The 20,195-nt window shown below is 42.9% G+C and overlaps 1 protein-coding gene across 1 annotated transcript in view; it reads left to right on the top strand.

Annotated features, from left to right (window-relative positions):
• Window positions 1-20,195, top strand: part of LOC131956742 (dynein beta chain, ciliary) — a 69,598-nt gene that overhangs the window by 9,858 nt on the left and 39,545 nt on the right. Inside the window, exons 7-17 of the mRNA XM_059321320.1 lie at window positions 1,097-1,277; window positions 7,000-7,099; window positions 7,914-8,125; window positions 9,176-9,409; window positions 10,273-10,440; window positions 11,318-11,434; window positions 11,947-12,075; window positions 13,034-13,170; window positions 14,297-14,365; window positions 18,127-18,253; window positions 19,624-19,879. Coding sequence (XP_059177303.1) covers window positions 1,097-1,277; window positions 7,000-7,099; window positions 7,914-8,125; window positions 9,176-9,409; window positions 10,273-10,440; window positions 11,318-11,434; window positions 11,947-12,075; window positions 13,034-13,170; window positions 14,297-14,365; window positions 18,127-18,253; window positions 19,624-19,879 — 1,730 coding nt within the window. The remainder of the gene's footprint in view (window positions 1-1,096; window positions 1,278-6,999; window positions 7,100-7,913; window positions 8,126-9,175; window positions 9,410-10,272; window positions 10,441-11,317; window positions 11,435-11,946; window positions 12,076-13,033; window positions 13,171-14,296; window positions 14,366-18,126; window positions 18,254-19,623; window positions 19,880-20,195) is intronic.

A 20,195-nucleotide genomic window follows, 5' to 3' on the forward strand; every position in this document is an offset into this window, starting at 1 on the left:
TGTGTTGTCAACTTGTCGTTTCGTCTGTCGTGTAACAATTTGTCCTTTCGTTTGTCTTGTATTGCCCACTTGTCATTACGTCTGTCTTGTATTGCCCACTTGTCATTGCGTTTGTCTTGTATTGCCCACTTGTCATTACGTTTGTATTGCCCACTTGTTATTCCGTCCTTCTGTATTGCCAACTTGTCATTTCATCTGTCTTGTATTGTCAATTTGTCATTTCGTCTGTCTTGTATTGTCCACTTGTCATTACGTCTGTCTAGTATTGTCAACTTGTCATTTCGTCTGTCTTGTATTGTCAACTTGTCATTACGTCTGTCTTGTATTGTCAACTTGTCATTACGTCTGTCTTGTATTGCCAACTTGTCATTTCGTCTGTCTTGTATTGTAAACTTGTCATTACGTCTGTCTTGTATTGTCAACTTGTCATTACGTCTGTCTTGTATTGTCAACTTGTCATTACGTCTGTCTTGTATTGTCAACTTGTCATTACGTCTGTATTGTGTTGTCAACTTGTCATTACGTCTATCTTGTATTGTCAACTTGTCATTACGTCTGTCTTGTATTGTCAACTTGTCATTACGTCTGTCTTGTATTGTCAACTTGTCATTTCGTCTGTCTTGTATTGTTAACTTGTCATTACGTCTGTCTTGTATTGTCAACTTGTCATTACGTCTGTCTTGTATTGTCAACTTGTCATTACGTCTGTCTTGTATTGTCAACTTGTAATTACGTCTGTGTTGTGTTGTCAACTTGTCATTACGTCTGTCTTGTATTGTCAACTTGTCATTACGTCTGTCTTGTATTGTCACCTTGTCATTTCGTCTGTCTGGTATTGTCAACTTGTCATTTCGTCTGTCTTGTGTTGTCAACTTGTCATTTCGTCTGTCTTGTATTGTCACCTTGTCATTTCGTCTGTCTTGTATTGTCAACTTGTCATTTCGTCTGTCTTGTGTTGTCAACTTGTCATTTCGTCTGTCTTGTATTGCCAACTTGTCATTTAATCTGTCGTGTAACAACTTGTCGTTACGTCTGTCTTGTATTGTCAACTTGTCATTTCGTCTGTCTTGTATTGTCAACTTGCCACCCTACTCAGAATCAACCGACGCATCTTGCACACCATCGAGTCGACCATAGTCATGTGGAGTAATGAGATCCAGGAAGTGCTGAAGGTGCGAAACGCCGACCCCATCCTCGAGGGCAAGAACCCCACCCCCAATGTGGAGATCCAGTTCTGGAAGCTCAGGGCTAAGGACTTCGACCAGGTGTACAAGCAGGTGAGAGCGTTTGACTTGGCTGAGCAAATACTTTAGTCATTTGACATGGTTGAACAAATACTTCATTCATTTGATTTGACCGAGCAAATACTTCAGTCATATGACTTGGCTGAGCTAATACTTCAATCATTTGACGTATGAGTAAATACCGTAGTCATTTGACTTGGTTAAGTAAACACCTCAGTCATTTGACTTGGTTAATACTGAATCATTCTACTTTCCTGAGCAAATACCTAGAGTATCAAGTGGAGGGTATGGACGAGGGTGAACATTAACAGCTGATTAGGCTCCCAATTTATGAGCTATTTTAAAAGTGTTTGGTCTAGACTAGAAAAACATGGAGGAGTGACATTGATGACACAAGACAAACACATGACATGGATGACACGAGACAAACACATGACATGGATGACACAAGATCAACACGTGACATGGATGACACAAGACAAACACATGACATGGATGACACAAGACCAACACGTGACATGGATGACACAAGATCAACACGTGACATGGATGACACAAGATCAACACGTGACATGGATGACACAAGACAAACACATGACATGGATGACACAAGACCAACACGTGACATGGATGACACAAGATCAACACGTGACATGGATGACACAAGACCAACACGTGACATGGATGACATTAGACAAACACGTGACATGGATGACACGAGACAAACACGTGACATGGATGACACAAGACCAACACGTGACATGGATGACATTAGACAAACACGTGACATGGATGACACAAGACCAACACGTGACATGGATGACACAAGACCAACACGTGACATGGATGACACAAGACCAACACGTGACATGGATGACATTAGACAAACACGTTACATGGATGACACAAGACCAACACGTGACATGGATGACACAAGACCAACACGTGACATGGATGACACAAGATCAACACGTGACATGGATGACACAAGACAAACACGTGACATGGATGACACAAGACCAACACGTGACATGGATGACACAAGACCAACACGTGACATGGATGACACGAGACAAACACGTGACATGGATGACATTAGACAAACACGTGACATGGATGACACGAGACCAACACGTGACATGAATGACACAAGACAAACACGTGACATTGATGACACGAGACCAACACGTGACATTGATGACATTAGACAAACACGTGACATGGATGACACAAGACCAACACGTGACATGGATGACACGAGACAAACACATGACATGGATGACACAAGACCAACACGTGACATGGATGACACAAGATCAACACGTGACATGGATGACACAAGACAAACACATGACATGGATGACACAAGACCAACACGTGACATGGATGACACAAGATCAACACGTGACATGGATGACACAAGATCAACACGTGACATGGATGACACAAGACAAACACATGACATGGATGACACAAGACCAACACGTGACATGGATGACACAAGATCAACACGTGACATGGATGACACAAGACCAACACGTGACATGGATGACATTAGACAAACACGTGACATGGATGACACGAGACAAACACGTGACATGGATGACACAAGACCAACACGTGACATGGATGACATTAGACAAACACGTGACATGGATGACACAAGACCAACACGTGACATGGATGACACAAGACCAACACGTGACATGGATGACACAAGATCAACACGTGACATGGATGACACAAGACAAACACATGACATGGATGACACAAGACCAACACGTGACATGGATGACACAAGATCAACACGTGACATGGATGACACAAGATCAACACGTGACATGGATGACACAAGATCAACACGTGACATGGATGACACAAGACCAACACGTGACATGGATGACATTAGACAAACACGTGACATGGATGACACGAGACAAACACGTGACATGGATGACACAAGACCAACACGTGACATGGATGACATTAGACAAACACGTGACATGGATGACACAAGACCAACACGTGACATGGATGACACAAGACCAACACGTGACATGGATGACACAAGACCAACACGTGACATGGATGACACGAGACAAACACGTGACATGGATGACATTAGACAAACACGTGACATGGATGACACAAGACCAACACGTGACATGGATGACACAAGACCAACACGTGACATGGATGACACAAGACCAACACGTGACATGGATGACACAAGACCAACACGTGACATGGATGACATTAGACAAACACGTGACATGGATGACACAAGACCAACACGTGACATGGATGACACAAGACCAACACGTGACATTGATGACACAAGACCAACACGTGACATGGATGACACAAGACCAACACGTGACATGGATGACATTAGACAAACACGTGACATGGATGACACGAGACCAACACGTGACATGGATGACACAAGACAAACACGTGACATTGATGACACGAGACCAACACGTGACATTGATGACATTAGACAAACACGTGACATGGATGACACAAGACCAACACGTGACATGGATGACACGAGACCAACACGTGACATGGATGACACAAGACAAACACGTGACATGGATGACACAAGACCAACACGTGACATGGATGACACGAGACAAACACGTGACATGGATGACATTAGACAAACACGTGACATGGATGACACAAGACCAACACGTGACATGGATGACACGAGATCAACACGTGACATGGATGACACGAGACAAACACGTGACATTGATGACATTAGACAAACACGTGACATTGATGACATTAGACAAACACGTGACATGGATGACACGAGACCAACACGTGACATGGATGACACAAGACAAACACGTGACATGGATGACACAAGACCAACACGTGACATGGATGACACGAGACAAACACGTGACATGGATGACATTAGACAAACACGTGACATTGATGACATTAGACAAACACGTGACATGGATGACACAAGATCAACACGTGACATGGATGACACGAGACCAACACGTGACATGGATGACACAAGATCAACACGTGACATGGATGACACAAGACCAACACGTGACATGGATGACATTAGACAAACACGTGACATGGATGACACAAGACCAACACGTGACATGGATGACACGAGACAAACACGTGACATGGATGACACAAGACCAACACGTGACATGGATGACACAAGACCAACACGTGACATGGATGACATTAGACAAACACGTGACATGGATGACACGAGACCAACACATGACATTGATGACATTAGACCAACACGTGACATGGATGACACAAGACCAACACGTGACATGGATGACACAAGACAAACACGTGACATTGATGACACGAGACAAACACGTGACATGGATGACACAAGACCAACACGTGACATGGATGACACAAGACCAACACGTGACATGGATGACACAAGACCAACACGTGACATGGATGACACAAGACAAACACGTGACATGGATGACACAAGACCAACACGTGACATGGATGACACAAGACAAACACGTGACATGGATGACACAAGAAAGACGAGGGTCGGGCTTTCAGAGTTGTCTGGAAAGCATGTGCCCACGATCTGTGTCCTAGATAAACAACAGGTTTTTACTTCGGCAGCTTAGAATTATTGACTGGCTTATAAGTTTGGCTAAATAAAGTCATCGGAGAGTCTTCGAAACGGCCGTCATACACTATCGTTTGCAATAAGAACTGGTGCATTGATGGCATGACAATTGATATGAAGAACATTTTAAAGAATAACAATTTATTGTTCTGTTTTTAACCCTCTACTACTCTATGTAGCTAACCCTATATTGTTCCGTGTAGCTGACTCACCCTAAATTGTTCCGTGTAGCTGACTCACCCTATATTGTTCCGTGTAGGTGACTCACCCTATATTGTTCCGTGTAGCTGACTCACCCTATATTGTTCCGTGTAGCTGACTCACCCTATATTGTTCCGTGTAGCTGACTCACCCTATATTGTTCCGTGTAGCTAACTCACCTTATATTGTTCCGTGTAGCTAACTCACCCTATATTGTTCCGTGTAGCTGACTCACCCTATATTGTTCCGTGTAGCTGACTAACCCTATATTGTTCCATGTAGCTGACTCACCCTATATTGTTCCGTGTAGCTGACTCACCCTATATTGTTCCGTGTAGCTGACTCACCCTATATTGTTCCGTGTAGGTGACTCACCCTATATTGTTCCGTGTAGGTGACTCACCCTATATTGTTCCGTGTAGCTGACTCACCCTATATTGTTCCGTGTAGGTGACTCACCCTATATTGTTCCGTGTAGCTGACTCACCCTATATTGTTCCGTGTAGCTGACTCACCCTATATTGTTCCGTGTAGCTGATTAATTTTATATTGTTCCATGTAGCTGATTACTTTTATATTGTTCCGTGTAGCTGACTCACCCTATATTGTTCCGTGTAGGTGACTCACCCTATATTGTTCCGTGTAGCTGACTCACCCTATATTGTTCCGTGTAGCTGACTCACCCTATATTGTTCCGTGTAGCTGACTCACCCTATATTGTTCCGTGTAGCTCACTAACCCTATATTGTTCCGTGTAGCTGATTAATTTTATATTGTTCCATGTAGCTGACTAACCCTATATTGTTCCATGTAGCTAACTAACCCTATATTGTTCCATGTAGCTAACTAACCCTATATTGTTCCATGTAGCTAACTCACCCTATATTGTTCCGTGTAGCTGACTCACCCTATATTGTTCCGTGTAGCTGATTAATTTTATATTGTTCCATGTAGCTGATTACTTTTATATTGTTCCGTGTAGCTGACTAACCCTATATTGTTCCGTGTAGCTAACTCACCCTATATTGTTCCGTGTAGCTGACTCACCCTATATTGTTCCGTGTAGCTGACTCACCTTATATTGTTCCGTGTAGCTGACTCACCCTATATTGTTCCGTGTAGCTGACTCACCCTATATTGTTCCGTGTAGCTGACTCACCCTATATTGTTCCGTGTAGCTGACTCACCCTATATTGTTCCGTGTAGCTGATTAATTTTATATTGTTCCATGTAGCTGACTAACCCTATATTGTTCCATGTAGCTAACTCACCCTATATTGTTCCGTGTAGCTGACTCACCCTATATTGTTCCATGTAGCTAACTAACCCTATATTGTTCCGTGTAGCTGACTCACCCTATATTGTTCCATGTAGCTAACTAACCCTATATTGTTCCGTGTAGCTGACTCACCCTATATTGTTCCATGTAGCTAACTAACCCTATATTGTACCGTGTAGCTGACTAACCCTATATTGTTCCATGTAGCTCACTAACCCTATATTGTTCCGTGTAGCTGATTAATTTTATATTGTTCCATGTAGCTGACTAACCCTATATTGTTCCATGTAGCTAACTAACCCTATATTGTTCCATGTAGCTAACTAACCCTATATTGTTCCATGTAGCTAACTCACCCTATATTGTTCCATGTAGCTGACACTCTATATTGTTCCATGTAGCTAACTAACCCTATATTGTTCAGTGTAGCTAACTAACCCTATATTGTTCCATGTAGCTAACTAACCCTATATTGTTCCATGTAGCTGACACTCTATATTGTTCCATGTAGCTAACTAACCCTATATTGTTCAGTGTAGCTAACTAACCCTATATTGTTCCATGTAGCTGACTAACCCTATATTGTTCCATGCAGCTAACTAACCCTATATTGTTCCATGTAGCTGACACACCCTACAGTGAAGATGATGGTACGCTGTCTCAAAGACGGCAATAGTGTCTACTACAAGTCTTTCAAAGAACTTTACAGCAGCGTAGTAGCAGGTAGGTCTTCGGTTATAGAAAGGTCATCATTAAGCTGTTCTTCTTAAAGCTATGACGTCTTCGGTTATTGAAAGGTCATGAATAAGCTGTTTTTGGTCAAAATATTTTGCTACAATTGAAGGTTACAATCATTGCCAAGATAAATATGACAATTTTCCAGCGCTAGTAGAGGCTACGACGCCGTAATAAAGTTGCTAATGAATGTGTCCGATCCAGCGCTAGTTGATGCTATGTCTCTGTGTTAAAGAGGCTAATGAATGTGTCCCTTCCAGCGTTAGTTGAGGCTACATCCATGTGGTACAGTTGCTAATGAATGTGTCCCTTACAGCGCTAGTAGAGGCTACAGTTGCTAATGAATGTGTCTCTTCCAGCGCTAGTAGAGGCTACAGTTGCTAATGAATGTGTCTCTTCCAGCGCTAGTAGAGGCTACAGTTGCTAATGAATGTGTCCCTTCCAGCGCTAGTAGAGGCTACAGTTGCTAATGAATGTGTCCCTTACAGCGCTAGTAGAGGCTACAGTTGCTAATGAATGTGTCCCTTCCAGCGCTAGTAGAGGCTACAGTTGCTAATGAATGTGTCTCTTCCAGCGCTAGTAGAGGCTACAGTTGCTAATGAATGTGTCTCTTCCAGCGCTAGTAGAGGCTACAGTTGCTAATGAATGTGTCTCTTCCAGCGCTAGTAGAGGCTACAGTTGCTAATGAATGTGTCCCTTCCAGCGCTAGTTCAGGCTACACCCATGTGGTACAGTTGCTAATGAATGTGTCTCTTCCAGCGCTAGATGTGGCTACAGTTGCGAATGAACTTGTCCCTTGCAGCGCTAGTAGAGGCGAACGACAACCTGATGTACCTGACGGCCGTGAGGAACGCCATCGATAACATCGAGCAGGTGGACTTTGACCTGTGTGAGCCACTACTAGGTCCCCTCATGCACACCGTGTCGCTGGTCTGGGTCCATTCCAAGCACTACAACACCCCGGAGAGGATCACGGTCTTGATGCAGATGTTGTGTAACTTTATCATTGAAATGGTAAGATGATGTTGTGTAACTTTATCATTGAAATGGTGAGATGATGTTGTGTAACTTTATCATTGAAATGGTGAGATGATGTTGTGTAACTTTATCATTGAAATGGTGAGATGATGTTGTGTAACTTTATCATTGAAATGGTGAGATGGTGATGTTGTGTAACTTTATCATTGAAATGGTGAGATGGTGATGTTGTGTAACGTTATCATTGAAATGGTGAGATGATGTTGTGTAACTTTATCATTGAAATGGTGAGCCAGGGATGTTGTGTAACTTTATCATTGAAATGGTGAGATGGTGATGTTGTGTAACGTTATCATTGAAATGGTGAGATGGTGATGTTGTGTAACTTTATCATTGAAATGGTGAGATGGTGATGTTGTGTAGCTTTATCATTGAAATGGTGAGATGGTGATGTGTAACTTTATCATTGAAATTGTGAGATGGTGATGTTGTGTAACGTTATCATTGAAATGGTGAGATGGTGATGTTGTGTAACTTTATCATTGAAATGGTGAGATGGTGATGTTGTGTAGCTTTATCATTGAAATGGTGAGATGGTGATGTGTAACTTTATCATTGAAATGGTGAGCCAGGGATGTTGTGTAACTTTATCATTGAAATGGTGAGATGTTGATGTTGTGTAACTTTATCATTGAAATGGTGAGATGATGTGTAACTTTATCATTGAAATGGTGAGCCAGGGATGTTGTATAACTTTATTAGTGAGATGTTGATGTTGTGCTGCTTTTTGTGAGGTGGTGATGTGTAACTTTTAATTGGTAGCGATGTTATGTAACTTTTTGTGAGGTAGTGATGTTATGTAACTTTTTGTGAGGTAGCGATGTTATGTAACTTTTTGTGAGGTAGTGATGTTATGTAACTTTTGGTTGGTAGCGATGTTATGTAACTTTTTGTGAGGTAGTGATGTTGTGTAACTTTTGTGGCGACACTGACGTTGGGTAGCTTTATTGTGTTAGCCGAATAGTGGTTTTTTTTTTACAATATTCTAACTATAGACCTGTATATAATTCTACTGCTACTTGGCAGGTTGACGCCTACCTGACCCCAGAGGAAATGTTCAAGGGAGACATGGTCGAGACCATCCCTCTGACGAAGATCGCCGAAAGCGTCATGTCCTCCTTCCGAACAGCGTTCGACATCGAGCGCGACAAGTTGGCCAGCATGTTCCCTGAGGGCGAGACTGTAAGGCCCTGGAACTTCCAACCGGACATCGTCTTCTCCCGGTTCAGCAAAGTCCACGAGAGGCTCAAAATTGCCTACGTGAGTTCAGGGCTCGGCATGGTAGGGCGGTGGGGGGGGGAGCGTATGGTTGCTAATATTATTTTTACTTATCGATAAGAGTTTTTGTATAGGCCTGTTTTGCAACATCGGCAAAGCTTTGAACAATATCCATAGTGTTTAGTTTCACGCTAACTGTTGCGCATAAATGACTTCGCGTTTTTTTGTCAAATTCATTTACTTCACCAATCGTGATTTCTCTATGTGTGATTTCCCCCAGGCCACTTACAATGTGTGATTTCCCTACGAACCACTACCAATGTGTGATTTCCCTACGAGCCACTACCAATGTGTGATTTCCCTACGAACCACTATCAATATGTGATTTCCCCTACGAACCACTACCAATGTGTGATTTCCCTACGAACCACTACCAATGTGTGATTTCCCTACGAACCACTACCAATGTGTGATTTCCCTACGAACCACTACCAATGTGTGATTTCCCTACGAACCACTACCAATGTGTGATTTCCCTACGAGCCACTATGTGTGATTTCCCTACGAACCACTACCAATGTGTGATTTCCCTACGAACCACTACCAATGTGTGATTTCCCTACGCACCACTACCAATGTGTTATTTTCCTATGTGTGATTTCCCTACGAACCACTACCAATGTGTTATTTTCCTATGTGTGATTTCCCCATGAACCACTACCAATGTGTTATTTTCCTATGTGTGATTTCCCCATGAACCACTACCAATGTGTGATTTCCCTACGAAACACTACCAATGTGTGATTTCCCTACGAACCACTACCAATGTGTGATTTCCCCACGAACCACTAACGATGTGTGATTTCCCTACGACCAACTAACCATGTGTGATTTCCCTGACACAGTACCTGATGGACACGAACGTGAACTTCATGAAGCTGGAGAAGGTGGAGTTTGGTGGCATCAAGGGGAACTCACTGGGCGAGGATGTCATCGTCATCTTCCAGGAGTTTGACGAGGCCTTTAAGCTCTTCACTGAGAGCAAGTACAACCCACTCGACTCGTCGGATCCGGTACGGTTTTATCCACAGTTGTCTTGACGTTGTGTTGTAATAGAGTAGCGGCCCATTATCTGTTTAAACCAGAGTTGTCTTCACATGTTGTTGTCATAGAGTAGCGGCCCAGAGTTGTCTTCACGTTGTGTTGTATTATAGTAGCGACCCACTATCTGTTTAAACCAGAGTTGTCTTCACATGGTATTGTAAAAATATTAACATTAGAGTAACACTCATTTTTAAAATATAAACAGGATCTCATCTCAAAACACATTTAAACACTTGGTTATATTAACTTAATTATGATGGTAAACTCAAAACTATAATCTATTACCATTAAGCAAACGAAAAAAAGACGGAGCTTGCAAAATATTTCCAAATCTAGCTTATAGTTTATGATAACATTTTTTAAAAAATTACATTTGTAGACTGCAATAATTCTAGCCAGTGGCGTAGCGAGGTCGGGTGTTACCCGGTGCGGCACATAATGGTGTCACCCCCCCAGAGGCGTTGCGACCCTTCATGTTTTGATTTGCACCCCCCCCCCCCCCAAACTTTCGATTTGCACCCCCCCCCCTCAAGTTTTTGATTTGCAGCCCCCCCCCCCCTCGCTACGCCCCTGATTCTAGCTTATATTCTATGATAATTTTTTTTAAAAAATCACATTTGTAGACAGAAATAATTTAGGCTATTTACTAAATTTGATGCTTGTCCGGTTCCGAAAATGAAATAGTTATTTTGTAAATCGAAATTTAATGGAAACTTGTTAAAAAATATATAAAAAGTAAAGGTATTAACTCAGTGAAGATGAGGATTAACTAATATTTGTTTTCACACTACACATCTTTACCATGGCCAGTTATTTAAAAATAAACAAATTTCCCATTTTTTTCAGGCTTTTATCCGCAACTATGAAACATTCAATATGATAATGGCCGACTTCGATCGAAGGCTGGCAACGATAGTTTGCAAAGGTTACTTTGACTGCTCGGGCTTAGAGATGATATTTAAGGTACAGATACGTCATGCACAGTTTATTTTTAGTTTAAAAGAAGTATCTGGCATATAACAATCTATTGTTTAGGAAACTAGCCAGGTACCGATACACGTGAAAATCCATCTTGTAGAAACATGTCTCGAATGTTTGGGTTAGGGAAAGGGGGTAGGTTAAGAGCAAAATAAACACCTACATTTTTGGAAAATAAATAAATATAACAAAAAAAATGGTTAACTGGGCAAAGAAGATGGCATTAGTGAATATGTTTCTCTGAAGAATAAAAACACGAATTTATTTTCTTGTGTGAATCATACTTTAACATTTTTTAAAAAAAAAAAAAGGGGGGGGGGGGAACAGATTAAAAAAAAAACAGGTGCAAGAACGGTAAACATTAAGGGAATGTTCCTAATAGAAGAATGAACACAGGGCAGTGGGTTTTTGGCTATTAAACTGAGTATTGATGTCTGACATGTGTTTCATGCTAGGGAACTGATATACTGAGTACTGAGGTCTGACATGTGTTTCAGTTGATCGAGATGATGGGCCCCCTGCTGGAGCGTGAGCTGATCATGAAGGACTTTGACGACAAGTACCCGCAGGTGGTGCTACAGATGCACGAGGCGTTGGACACCTGCTTTGAGCTGTACGAGGAGCAGGTGTGTAGCGCACCTGTGTATTTTGTTTTGTCTTAGTTGCGAGTCTCTAGTGACTCTAGACCGACTTTAGGGGTACAAGACACTCGTGTTCAGAGGTCTTCAGTTTGAGACAGTCTGTGGACCGACTTTAGGGGTACAAGACACTCTAGTTCAGAGGTCTTCAGTTTGAGACAGTCTGTGGACCGACTTTAGGGGTACAAGACACTCTAGTTCAGAGGTCTTCAGTTTGAGACAGTCTGTGGACCGACTTTAGGGGTACAAGACACTCTAGTTCAGAGGTCTTCAGTTTGAGACAGCCTGTGGACCGACTTTAGGGGTACAAGACACTCGTGTTCAGAGGTCTTCAGTTTGAGACAGTCTGTGGACCGACTTTAGGGGTACAAGACACTCGTGTTCAGAGGTCTTCAGTTTGAGACAGTGTGTAGACCGACTTTACTGTAGGGATACAAGACAGTATCGTTCAGAGGTCTTCAGTTTGAGACAGTCTGTGGACCGACTTTACTGTAGGGATACAAGACAGTATCGTTCAGAGGTCTTCAGTTTGAGACAGTCTGTGGACCGACTTTACTGTAGGGATACAAGACAGTATCGTTCAGAGGTCTTCAGTTTGAGACAGTGTGTAGACCGACTTTACTGTAGGGAAACAAGACAGTATCGTTCAGAGGTCTTCAGTTTGAGACAGTCGGTGGACCGACTTTACTGTAGGGATACAAGACAGTATCGTTCAGAGGTCTTCAGTTTGAGACAGTCTGTAGACCGACTTTACTGTAGACCGACTTTACTGCAGGAGTAATCATTAGAACCGACCAGTGCTCTTCAGTTGAGGCCTATTATGGTTCGCACCATCCACACCACAATTGATGTACTAGTGATGGCAATAAATGAACTGAGAATATGTTAGAGTGATTAAACCGCTAAGTGACAGTGTAACGAACATGCCTTAAAATTGTGACTCTAGATGGCCTACAAGAGGGAGACGGGGAGGATGGTGGTGCACAAAAACATGCCGCCCATGGCCGGCGCCATGATGTGGGCGAGGGAAGTTTACAACAGAATCTCTGTGTACATGGATAGTTACAACCGCCTGGAGCACCCGTAAGTTATAGCGTCTGTAAGTTGTAGTTATAGCACCCGTAAGTTATAGCGTCTGTAAATTGTAGTTATAGCACCCGTAAGTTATAGCGTCTGTAAGTTGTAGTTATAGCACCCGTAAGTTATGGCGTCTGTAAATTGTAGTTATAGCGTCTGTAAATTGTAGTTATAGCGTCTGTAAGTTGTAGTTATAGCGCCTGTAAGTTGTAGCGTCTGTAAGTTGTAGTTATAGCGTCTGTAAGTTGTAGTTATAGCGCCTGTAAGTTGTAGCGTCTGTAAGTTGTAGTTATAGCGCCTGTAAGTTGTAGCGTCTGTAAGTTGTAGTTATAGCGCCTGTAAGTTGTAGCGTCTGTAAGTTGTAGTTATAGCGCCTGTAAGTTGTAGCGTCTGTAAGTTGTAGTTATAGCGCCTGTAAGTTGTAGCGTCTGTAAGTTGTAGTTATAGCATCCGTAAGTTATAGCGTCTGTAAATTGTAGTTATAGCACCAATGTTAGTTATAGCACTCGTAAGATTTAGTTATATATCACCCGTAAATTGTAGTTATAGCGCCTGTAAATTGTAGTTATAGCGCCTGTAAATTGTAGTTATAGCACCAATGTTAGTTATAGCACCCGTAAGGTTTAGTTATAGTTATATTACCCGTAAACTGTGGTTATATGACTCGTATGTTGTAGCTATATCACCTGTATGTTGTAGTTATAGCACCCTTAAGTTGTAGTTATATCACCCCTATGTTGTAGTTATATCACCCGCATGTTTTAGTAATAGCACCCTTATGTTGTAGTTATATCACCCGTATGTTGTAGTTATACCACCTGTGTGTTGTAGTTATAGCACCCTTAGGTTTTAGTTATAGCACCTGTAATTTGTAGTTAAAGCACCCTTAGGTTTTAGTTATAGCACCTGTAATTTGTAGTTAAAGCACCCGTAAGTTATAGTTGTGGGGTTGGCCACAAATGTCTGTATTGGCTGTGAACAGCACACCTGTGTAGGACTAATATCTCAGGACCACATAAACAACCTCCTTAAGTATAAGACTACTATCTCCTGGATTCACATCAATACACAATAACATCAATTGTATGAAAGTTTATGAATTTAGTATCAACTCATAACGTAATTTTTTCAGAATAAAATACACTGACGATTACAAACACATCTATACAAGACTGGACGATCTAAAGCTGTTGCTGGATCAGTAAGTTAAACATTAAACGTTGCCAGTGGCTTAGCCAGGAATTGGTCATAGAAGGGGTTCAATCCTATATATATATATATATATATATATATATATATATATATATATATATATATATATATATATATATATATATATATATATACATATATATACATATATATATATATATATACATATATATACATATATATATATATATATATATATATATATATATATATATATATACATATATACATATATATATATATATATATATATATATATATATATATATATATATATATATATAGGGGTCCATGGGAGGGGTTATAACACCCCCTCCCTTGCCTACGCCCCTGAACGTTGCTCAGATTTATACATGTTAATCAGGTCTAGTTATTAAGTAAAGCATTTCATTTAGCACTTTCTTTAAAGTAAAACACGAAATTTGACGAAATTAGTTGTTCAGTATCATTTGACAGTTACTTTAGATAGGACACAAAGTCTACATTGCTTTTACCATTAGACCTACCTTGTGAACAATATTCTTATCAAACTCTTTAATTTTGCATTAAAAAAAAATCCAAGTTAACGACCAAAGAATCGTACTTTGTTTTAGTTTATTAGGGAAGTACACAATTTAGAAATCCAACTCTCCCCCCCCCCCCCACAATTGTCCCCACACAACGAACGTGGACACTGCTACCATTTTGTCCACTACAGAAGCGACAAATACCCCCCCCCCAATACACACATATCCCCACACAACAAACGTGGACACTGCTACCATTTTGTCCATTATAGAAGCGACAAATATCCCCCCCCCCAGTACTCCCACACACACACACACACATCCCCACACAACAAACGTGGACACGGCTACCATTTTGTCCACTACAGAAGCGACAAATACCCCCCCACACCCACACACACATCCCCACACAACAAACGTGGACACTGCTACCCTTTTGTCCACCACAGAAGCGACAAATATCCGCCCCCCCACACACACATCCCCACACAACAAACGTTACACTGCTACCATTTTGTCCACCACAGAAGCGACAAATATCCCCCCCACACACAATTATCCCCACACAACAAACGTGGACACGGCTACCCTTTTGTCCACCATAGAAGCGACAAATATCCCCCCCACACACACATCCCCACACAACAAACGTGTACACTGCTACCATTTTGTCCACCACAGAAGCGACAAATATCCCCCCCCACACACACAATTATCCCCACACAACAAACGTGGACACGGCTACCATTTTGTCCACCACAGAAGCGACAAATATCCCCCCCCCCCCCACACACAATTATCCCCACACAACAAACGTGGACACGGCTACCCTTTTGTCCACCACAGAAGCGACAAATATCCCCCCACACACACATCCCCACACAACAAACGTGTACACTGCTACCATTTTGTCCACCACAGAAGCGACAAATATCCCCCCCCCCACACACAATTATCCCCACACAACAAACGTGGACACGGCTACCATTTTGTCCACCACAGAAGCGACAAATATCCCCCCCCCACACACAATTATCCCCACACAACAAACGTGGACACGGCTACCCTTTTGTCCACCACAGAAGCGACAAATATCCCCCCCACACACACATCCCCACACAACAAACGTGTACACTGCTACCATTTTGTCCACCACAGAAGCGACAAATATCCCCCCCCCACACACAATTATCCCCACACAACAAACGTGGACACGGCTACCCTTTTGTCCACAACAGAAGCGACAAATATCCCCCCACACCCACACAATTATCCCCACACAACAAACGTGGACACGGCTACCATTTTGTCCACCACAGAAGCGACAAATACCCCCCCCCCCCCCCACACCCGCACAATTATCTCCACACAACAAACGTGGACACGGCTACCATTTTGTCCACCACAGAAGCGACAAATATCCCCCACACACACATCCCCACACAACAAACGTGGACACTGCTACCCTTTTGTCCACTACAGAAGCGACAAATATCCCCCCCCCCCCCACACAATTATCCCGACACAACAAACGTGGACACGGCTACCCTTTTGTCCACTACAGAAGCGACAAATATCCCCCCACACCCACACAATTATCCCCACACAACAAACGTGGACACGGCTACCCTTTTGTCCACCACAGAAGCGACAAATATCCCCCCCACACACACATCCCCACACAACAAACGTGTACACTGCTACCATTTTGTCCACCACAGAAGCGACAAATATCCCCCCCCCCCACACACAATTATCCCCACACAACAAACGTGGACACGGCTACCATTTTGTCCACCACAGAAGCGACAAATATCCCCCCCCACACAATTATCCCCACACAACAAACGTGGACACGGCTACCATTTTGTCCACCACAGAAGCGACAAATATCCCCCCCCCCCCACACACAATTATCCCGACACAACAAACGTGGACATGGCTACCATTTTGTCCACCACAGAAGCGACAAATACCCCCCCACACACACAATTATCCCGACACAACGAACGTGGACACTGCTACCATTTTGTCCACTACAGAAGCGACAAATACCCCCCCCCAATACACACATATCCCCACACAACAAACGTGGACACTGCTACCATTTTGTCCATTATAGAAGCGACAAATATCCCCCCCAGTACTCCCACACACACACACACACATCCCCACACAACAAACGTGGACACGGCTACCATTTTGTCCACTACAGAAGCGACAAATACCCCCCACACCCACACACACATCCCCACACAACAAACGTGGACACTGCTACCCTTTTGTCCACCACAGAAGCGACAAATATCCGCCCCCCCACACACACATCCCCACACAACAAACGTGTACACTGCTACCATTTTGTCCACCACAGAAGCGACAAATATCCCCCCCCCCACACACAATTATCCCCACACAACAAACGTGGACACGGCTACCCTTTTGTCCACCACAGAAGCGACAAATATCCCCCCCACACACACATCCCCACACAACAAACGTGTACACTGCTACCATTTTGTCCACCACAGAAGCGACAAATATCCCCCCCCCCCCACAATTATCCCCACACAACAAACGTGGACACGGCTACCATTTTGTCCACCACAGAAGCGACAAATATCCCCCCCCCCACACACAATTATCCCCACACAACAAACGTGGACACGGCTACCCTTTTGTCCACCACAGAAGCGACAAATATCCCCCCCACACACACATCCCCACACAACAAACGTGTACACTGCTACCATTTTGTCCACCACAGAAGCGACAAATATCCCCCCCCACACACAATTATCCCCACACAACAAACGTGGACACGGCTACCCTTTTGTCCACAACAGAAGCGACAAATATCCCCCCACACCCACACAATTATCCCCACACTACAAACGTGGACACGGCTACCATTTTGTCCACCACAGAAGCGACAAATACCCCCCCCCCCCCACACCCGCACAATTATCTCCACACAACAAACGTGGACACGGCTACCCTTTTGTCCACCACAGAAGCGACAAATATCCCCCACACACACATCCCCACACAACAAACGTGGACACTGCTACCATTTTGTCCACCACAGAAGCGACAAATATCCCCCACACACACATCCCCACACAACAAACGTGGACACTGCTACCCTTTTGTCCACTACAGAAGCGACAAATATCCCCCCCCCCCCCACACAATTATCCCGACACAACAAACGTGGACACGGCTACCCTTTTGTCCACTACAGAAGCGACAAATACTACTTCAACACCTGGCTGTCTACTGTGGATGAGATCTGTTCGTTCAATATGGGTCAACCCCTGCTCACAAGGGACGAGCACTCCCGTCTCATCAAAGTCAATTTCGATGATAAGGTAAGGGGTCAACCCCTGCTCACACGGGACGAGCACTCCCGTCTCATCAAAGTCAATTTCGATGATAAGGTAAGGGGTCAACCCCTGCTCACAAGGGACGAGCACTCCCGTCTCATCAAAGTCAATTTCGATGATAAGGTAAGGGGTCAACCCCTGCTCACAAGGGACGAGCACTCCCGTCTCATCAAAGTCAATTTCGATGATAAGGTAAGGGGTCGGCGTGGTCGAGTTGGTAAAGCTCATGGTTGCTAAACCGAAAAATCTCGAACCCTCTAGCAGATGAGGCTCGTTAGCTGGGGACAGCCACTCTTCTAGGAAAGACAACTCCAAAATCAAATAACTGCTGGCTTGTAGTTTGTTCTTGATTAGACAAAGGCTATGGAAGCAAATCCAAAAAGAAAAGCAGGCTGAAATCGGAGTTTATGGCCTCAATGGCGAATAAGCAATTGACACATATACTTAATTTAATTGTGTTGGTGGGGATCCCTTCCAAAACTAAATTTAAGAACGAAGAAGGTACATACGATTTTCTGAGAAATTACTCTAGGCTACATCTGAATAGAATATCTGCGGAATCTTGGAATCTTCCTGTAAAGGGCAGACTATCTGCGTGATCCTACAACAAAGAAAGAATATCTGTCGTGTCCTACGATAAAGTTGGAATATCCAATGGAATTTTACAGTAAAATTATAATACCCGTAGTAGATTACAGTAAAGTTTGGATATATGCAAGTTGAAAGGTCACGGTGTAATGAGTAAAGACGTAAAAGTAAAATGTTTTGGTTAAATATCAATTATTTACTTCAGTATGACATCACAATTATTGGTGTATAACTTCTTTTATTCTGATGTTTACTTTAATTCACTTAACAATGGTTTATTTGTACTTACTACAAAACTTCTAAATTTAATTGAATTTTAACCTGAAAATGTGGATTATTAGATTATTAGATGCAATTTTTTTTTGTTTTTTTTCCCGCTTCTTTTCTTATTTTTGCCTCAGACACGTAATTAGATTATTAGATGTAAGATTTGAGAAAATACAAATTAGAGCTCCCGCTGGAAATCCGATAATAATTACTTTTCAAAATCACAACCAAGGTCGTTCCGTAGACTTTTTAACCTTTTGGCCTTTTTTTGTATTTGCATTTTATTGTTGCGAATGTATATACATCACTACTGTTGAAAATGCGGCATAGTATAAATGCTGGAAATAGAAAAAACAATTATTGTTTATAATATACTTTTGCACAGAAAGCCATAGGTTTACGTGGCACTAAATACGCAGACCATTGCTGGTGAGAACAAAAGTAAATTAAATTACCTCCCCTACTTACCAACTTGAAACAAAACTTGTCTCTCCTGACAGCTGGTAGCGGTACTGAAGGAGATGAAATACCTCAAGCTGAGAAACAAAGAAATCATTCCTTCTATCCCCGAAGCCGTGTTCGAGAAGCGAGACATGCTGTTTAAGTACTACGCCAACCTGATGCTGATCATGCAGTTGTACAACCGGCTGATCACCGACTCACTGCATGTCGAGAAGCCGCTCATTGCGCCACATTTGGCGACTATTGACAAGGACTTGGAGGCTGCTCTCACGACACTGGCTTGGGAGAAGACAGGTGGGTTATAGGGGACAGGTGAGTTACAGGGGACAGGTGGGTTATAGGGGGCAGGTGAGTTATAGGGGACAGGTGGGTTATAGGGGACAGGTGGGTTATGGGGGACAGGTGAGTTATAGGGGACAGGTGGGTTATGGGGGACAGGTGAGTTATAGGGGACAGGTGGGTTATAGGTGAGTTATAGGGGACAGGTGGGTTATAGGGGACATGTGAGTTATAGGGGACAGGTGAGTTATAGGTGAGTTATAGGGGACAGGTGGGTTTTGGGGGACAGGTGGGTTTTAGGGAACAGGTGGGTTATAGGTGGGTTATAGGG

The sequence above is a fragment of the Physella acuta genome, unplaced genomic scaffold (assembly GCF_028476545.2).
Source record: "Physella acuta isolate Inbredline_101_S28 unplaced genomic scaffold, ASM2847654v3 ptg001173l, whole genome shotgun sequence".
In the NCBI taxonomy this organism is placed as follows: domain Eukaryota; kingdom Metazoa; phylum Mollusca; class Gastropoda; family Physidae; genus Physella; species Physella acuta.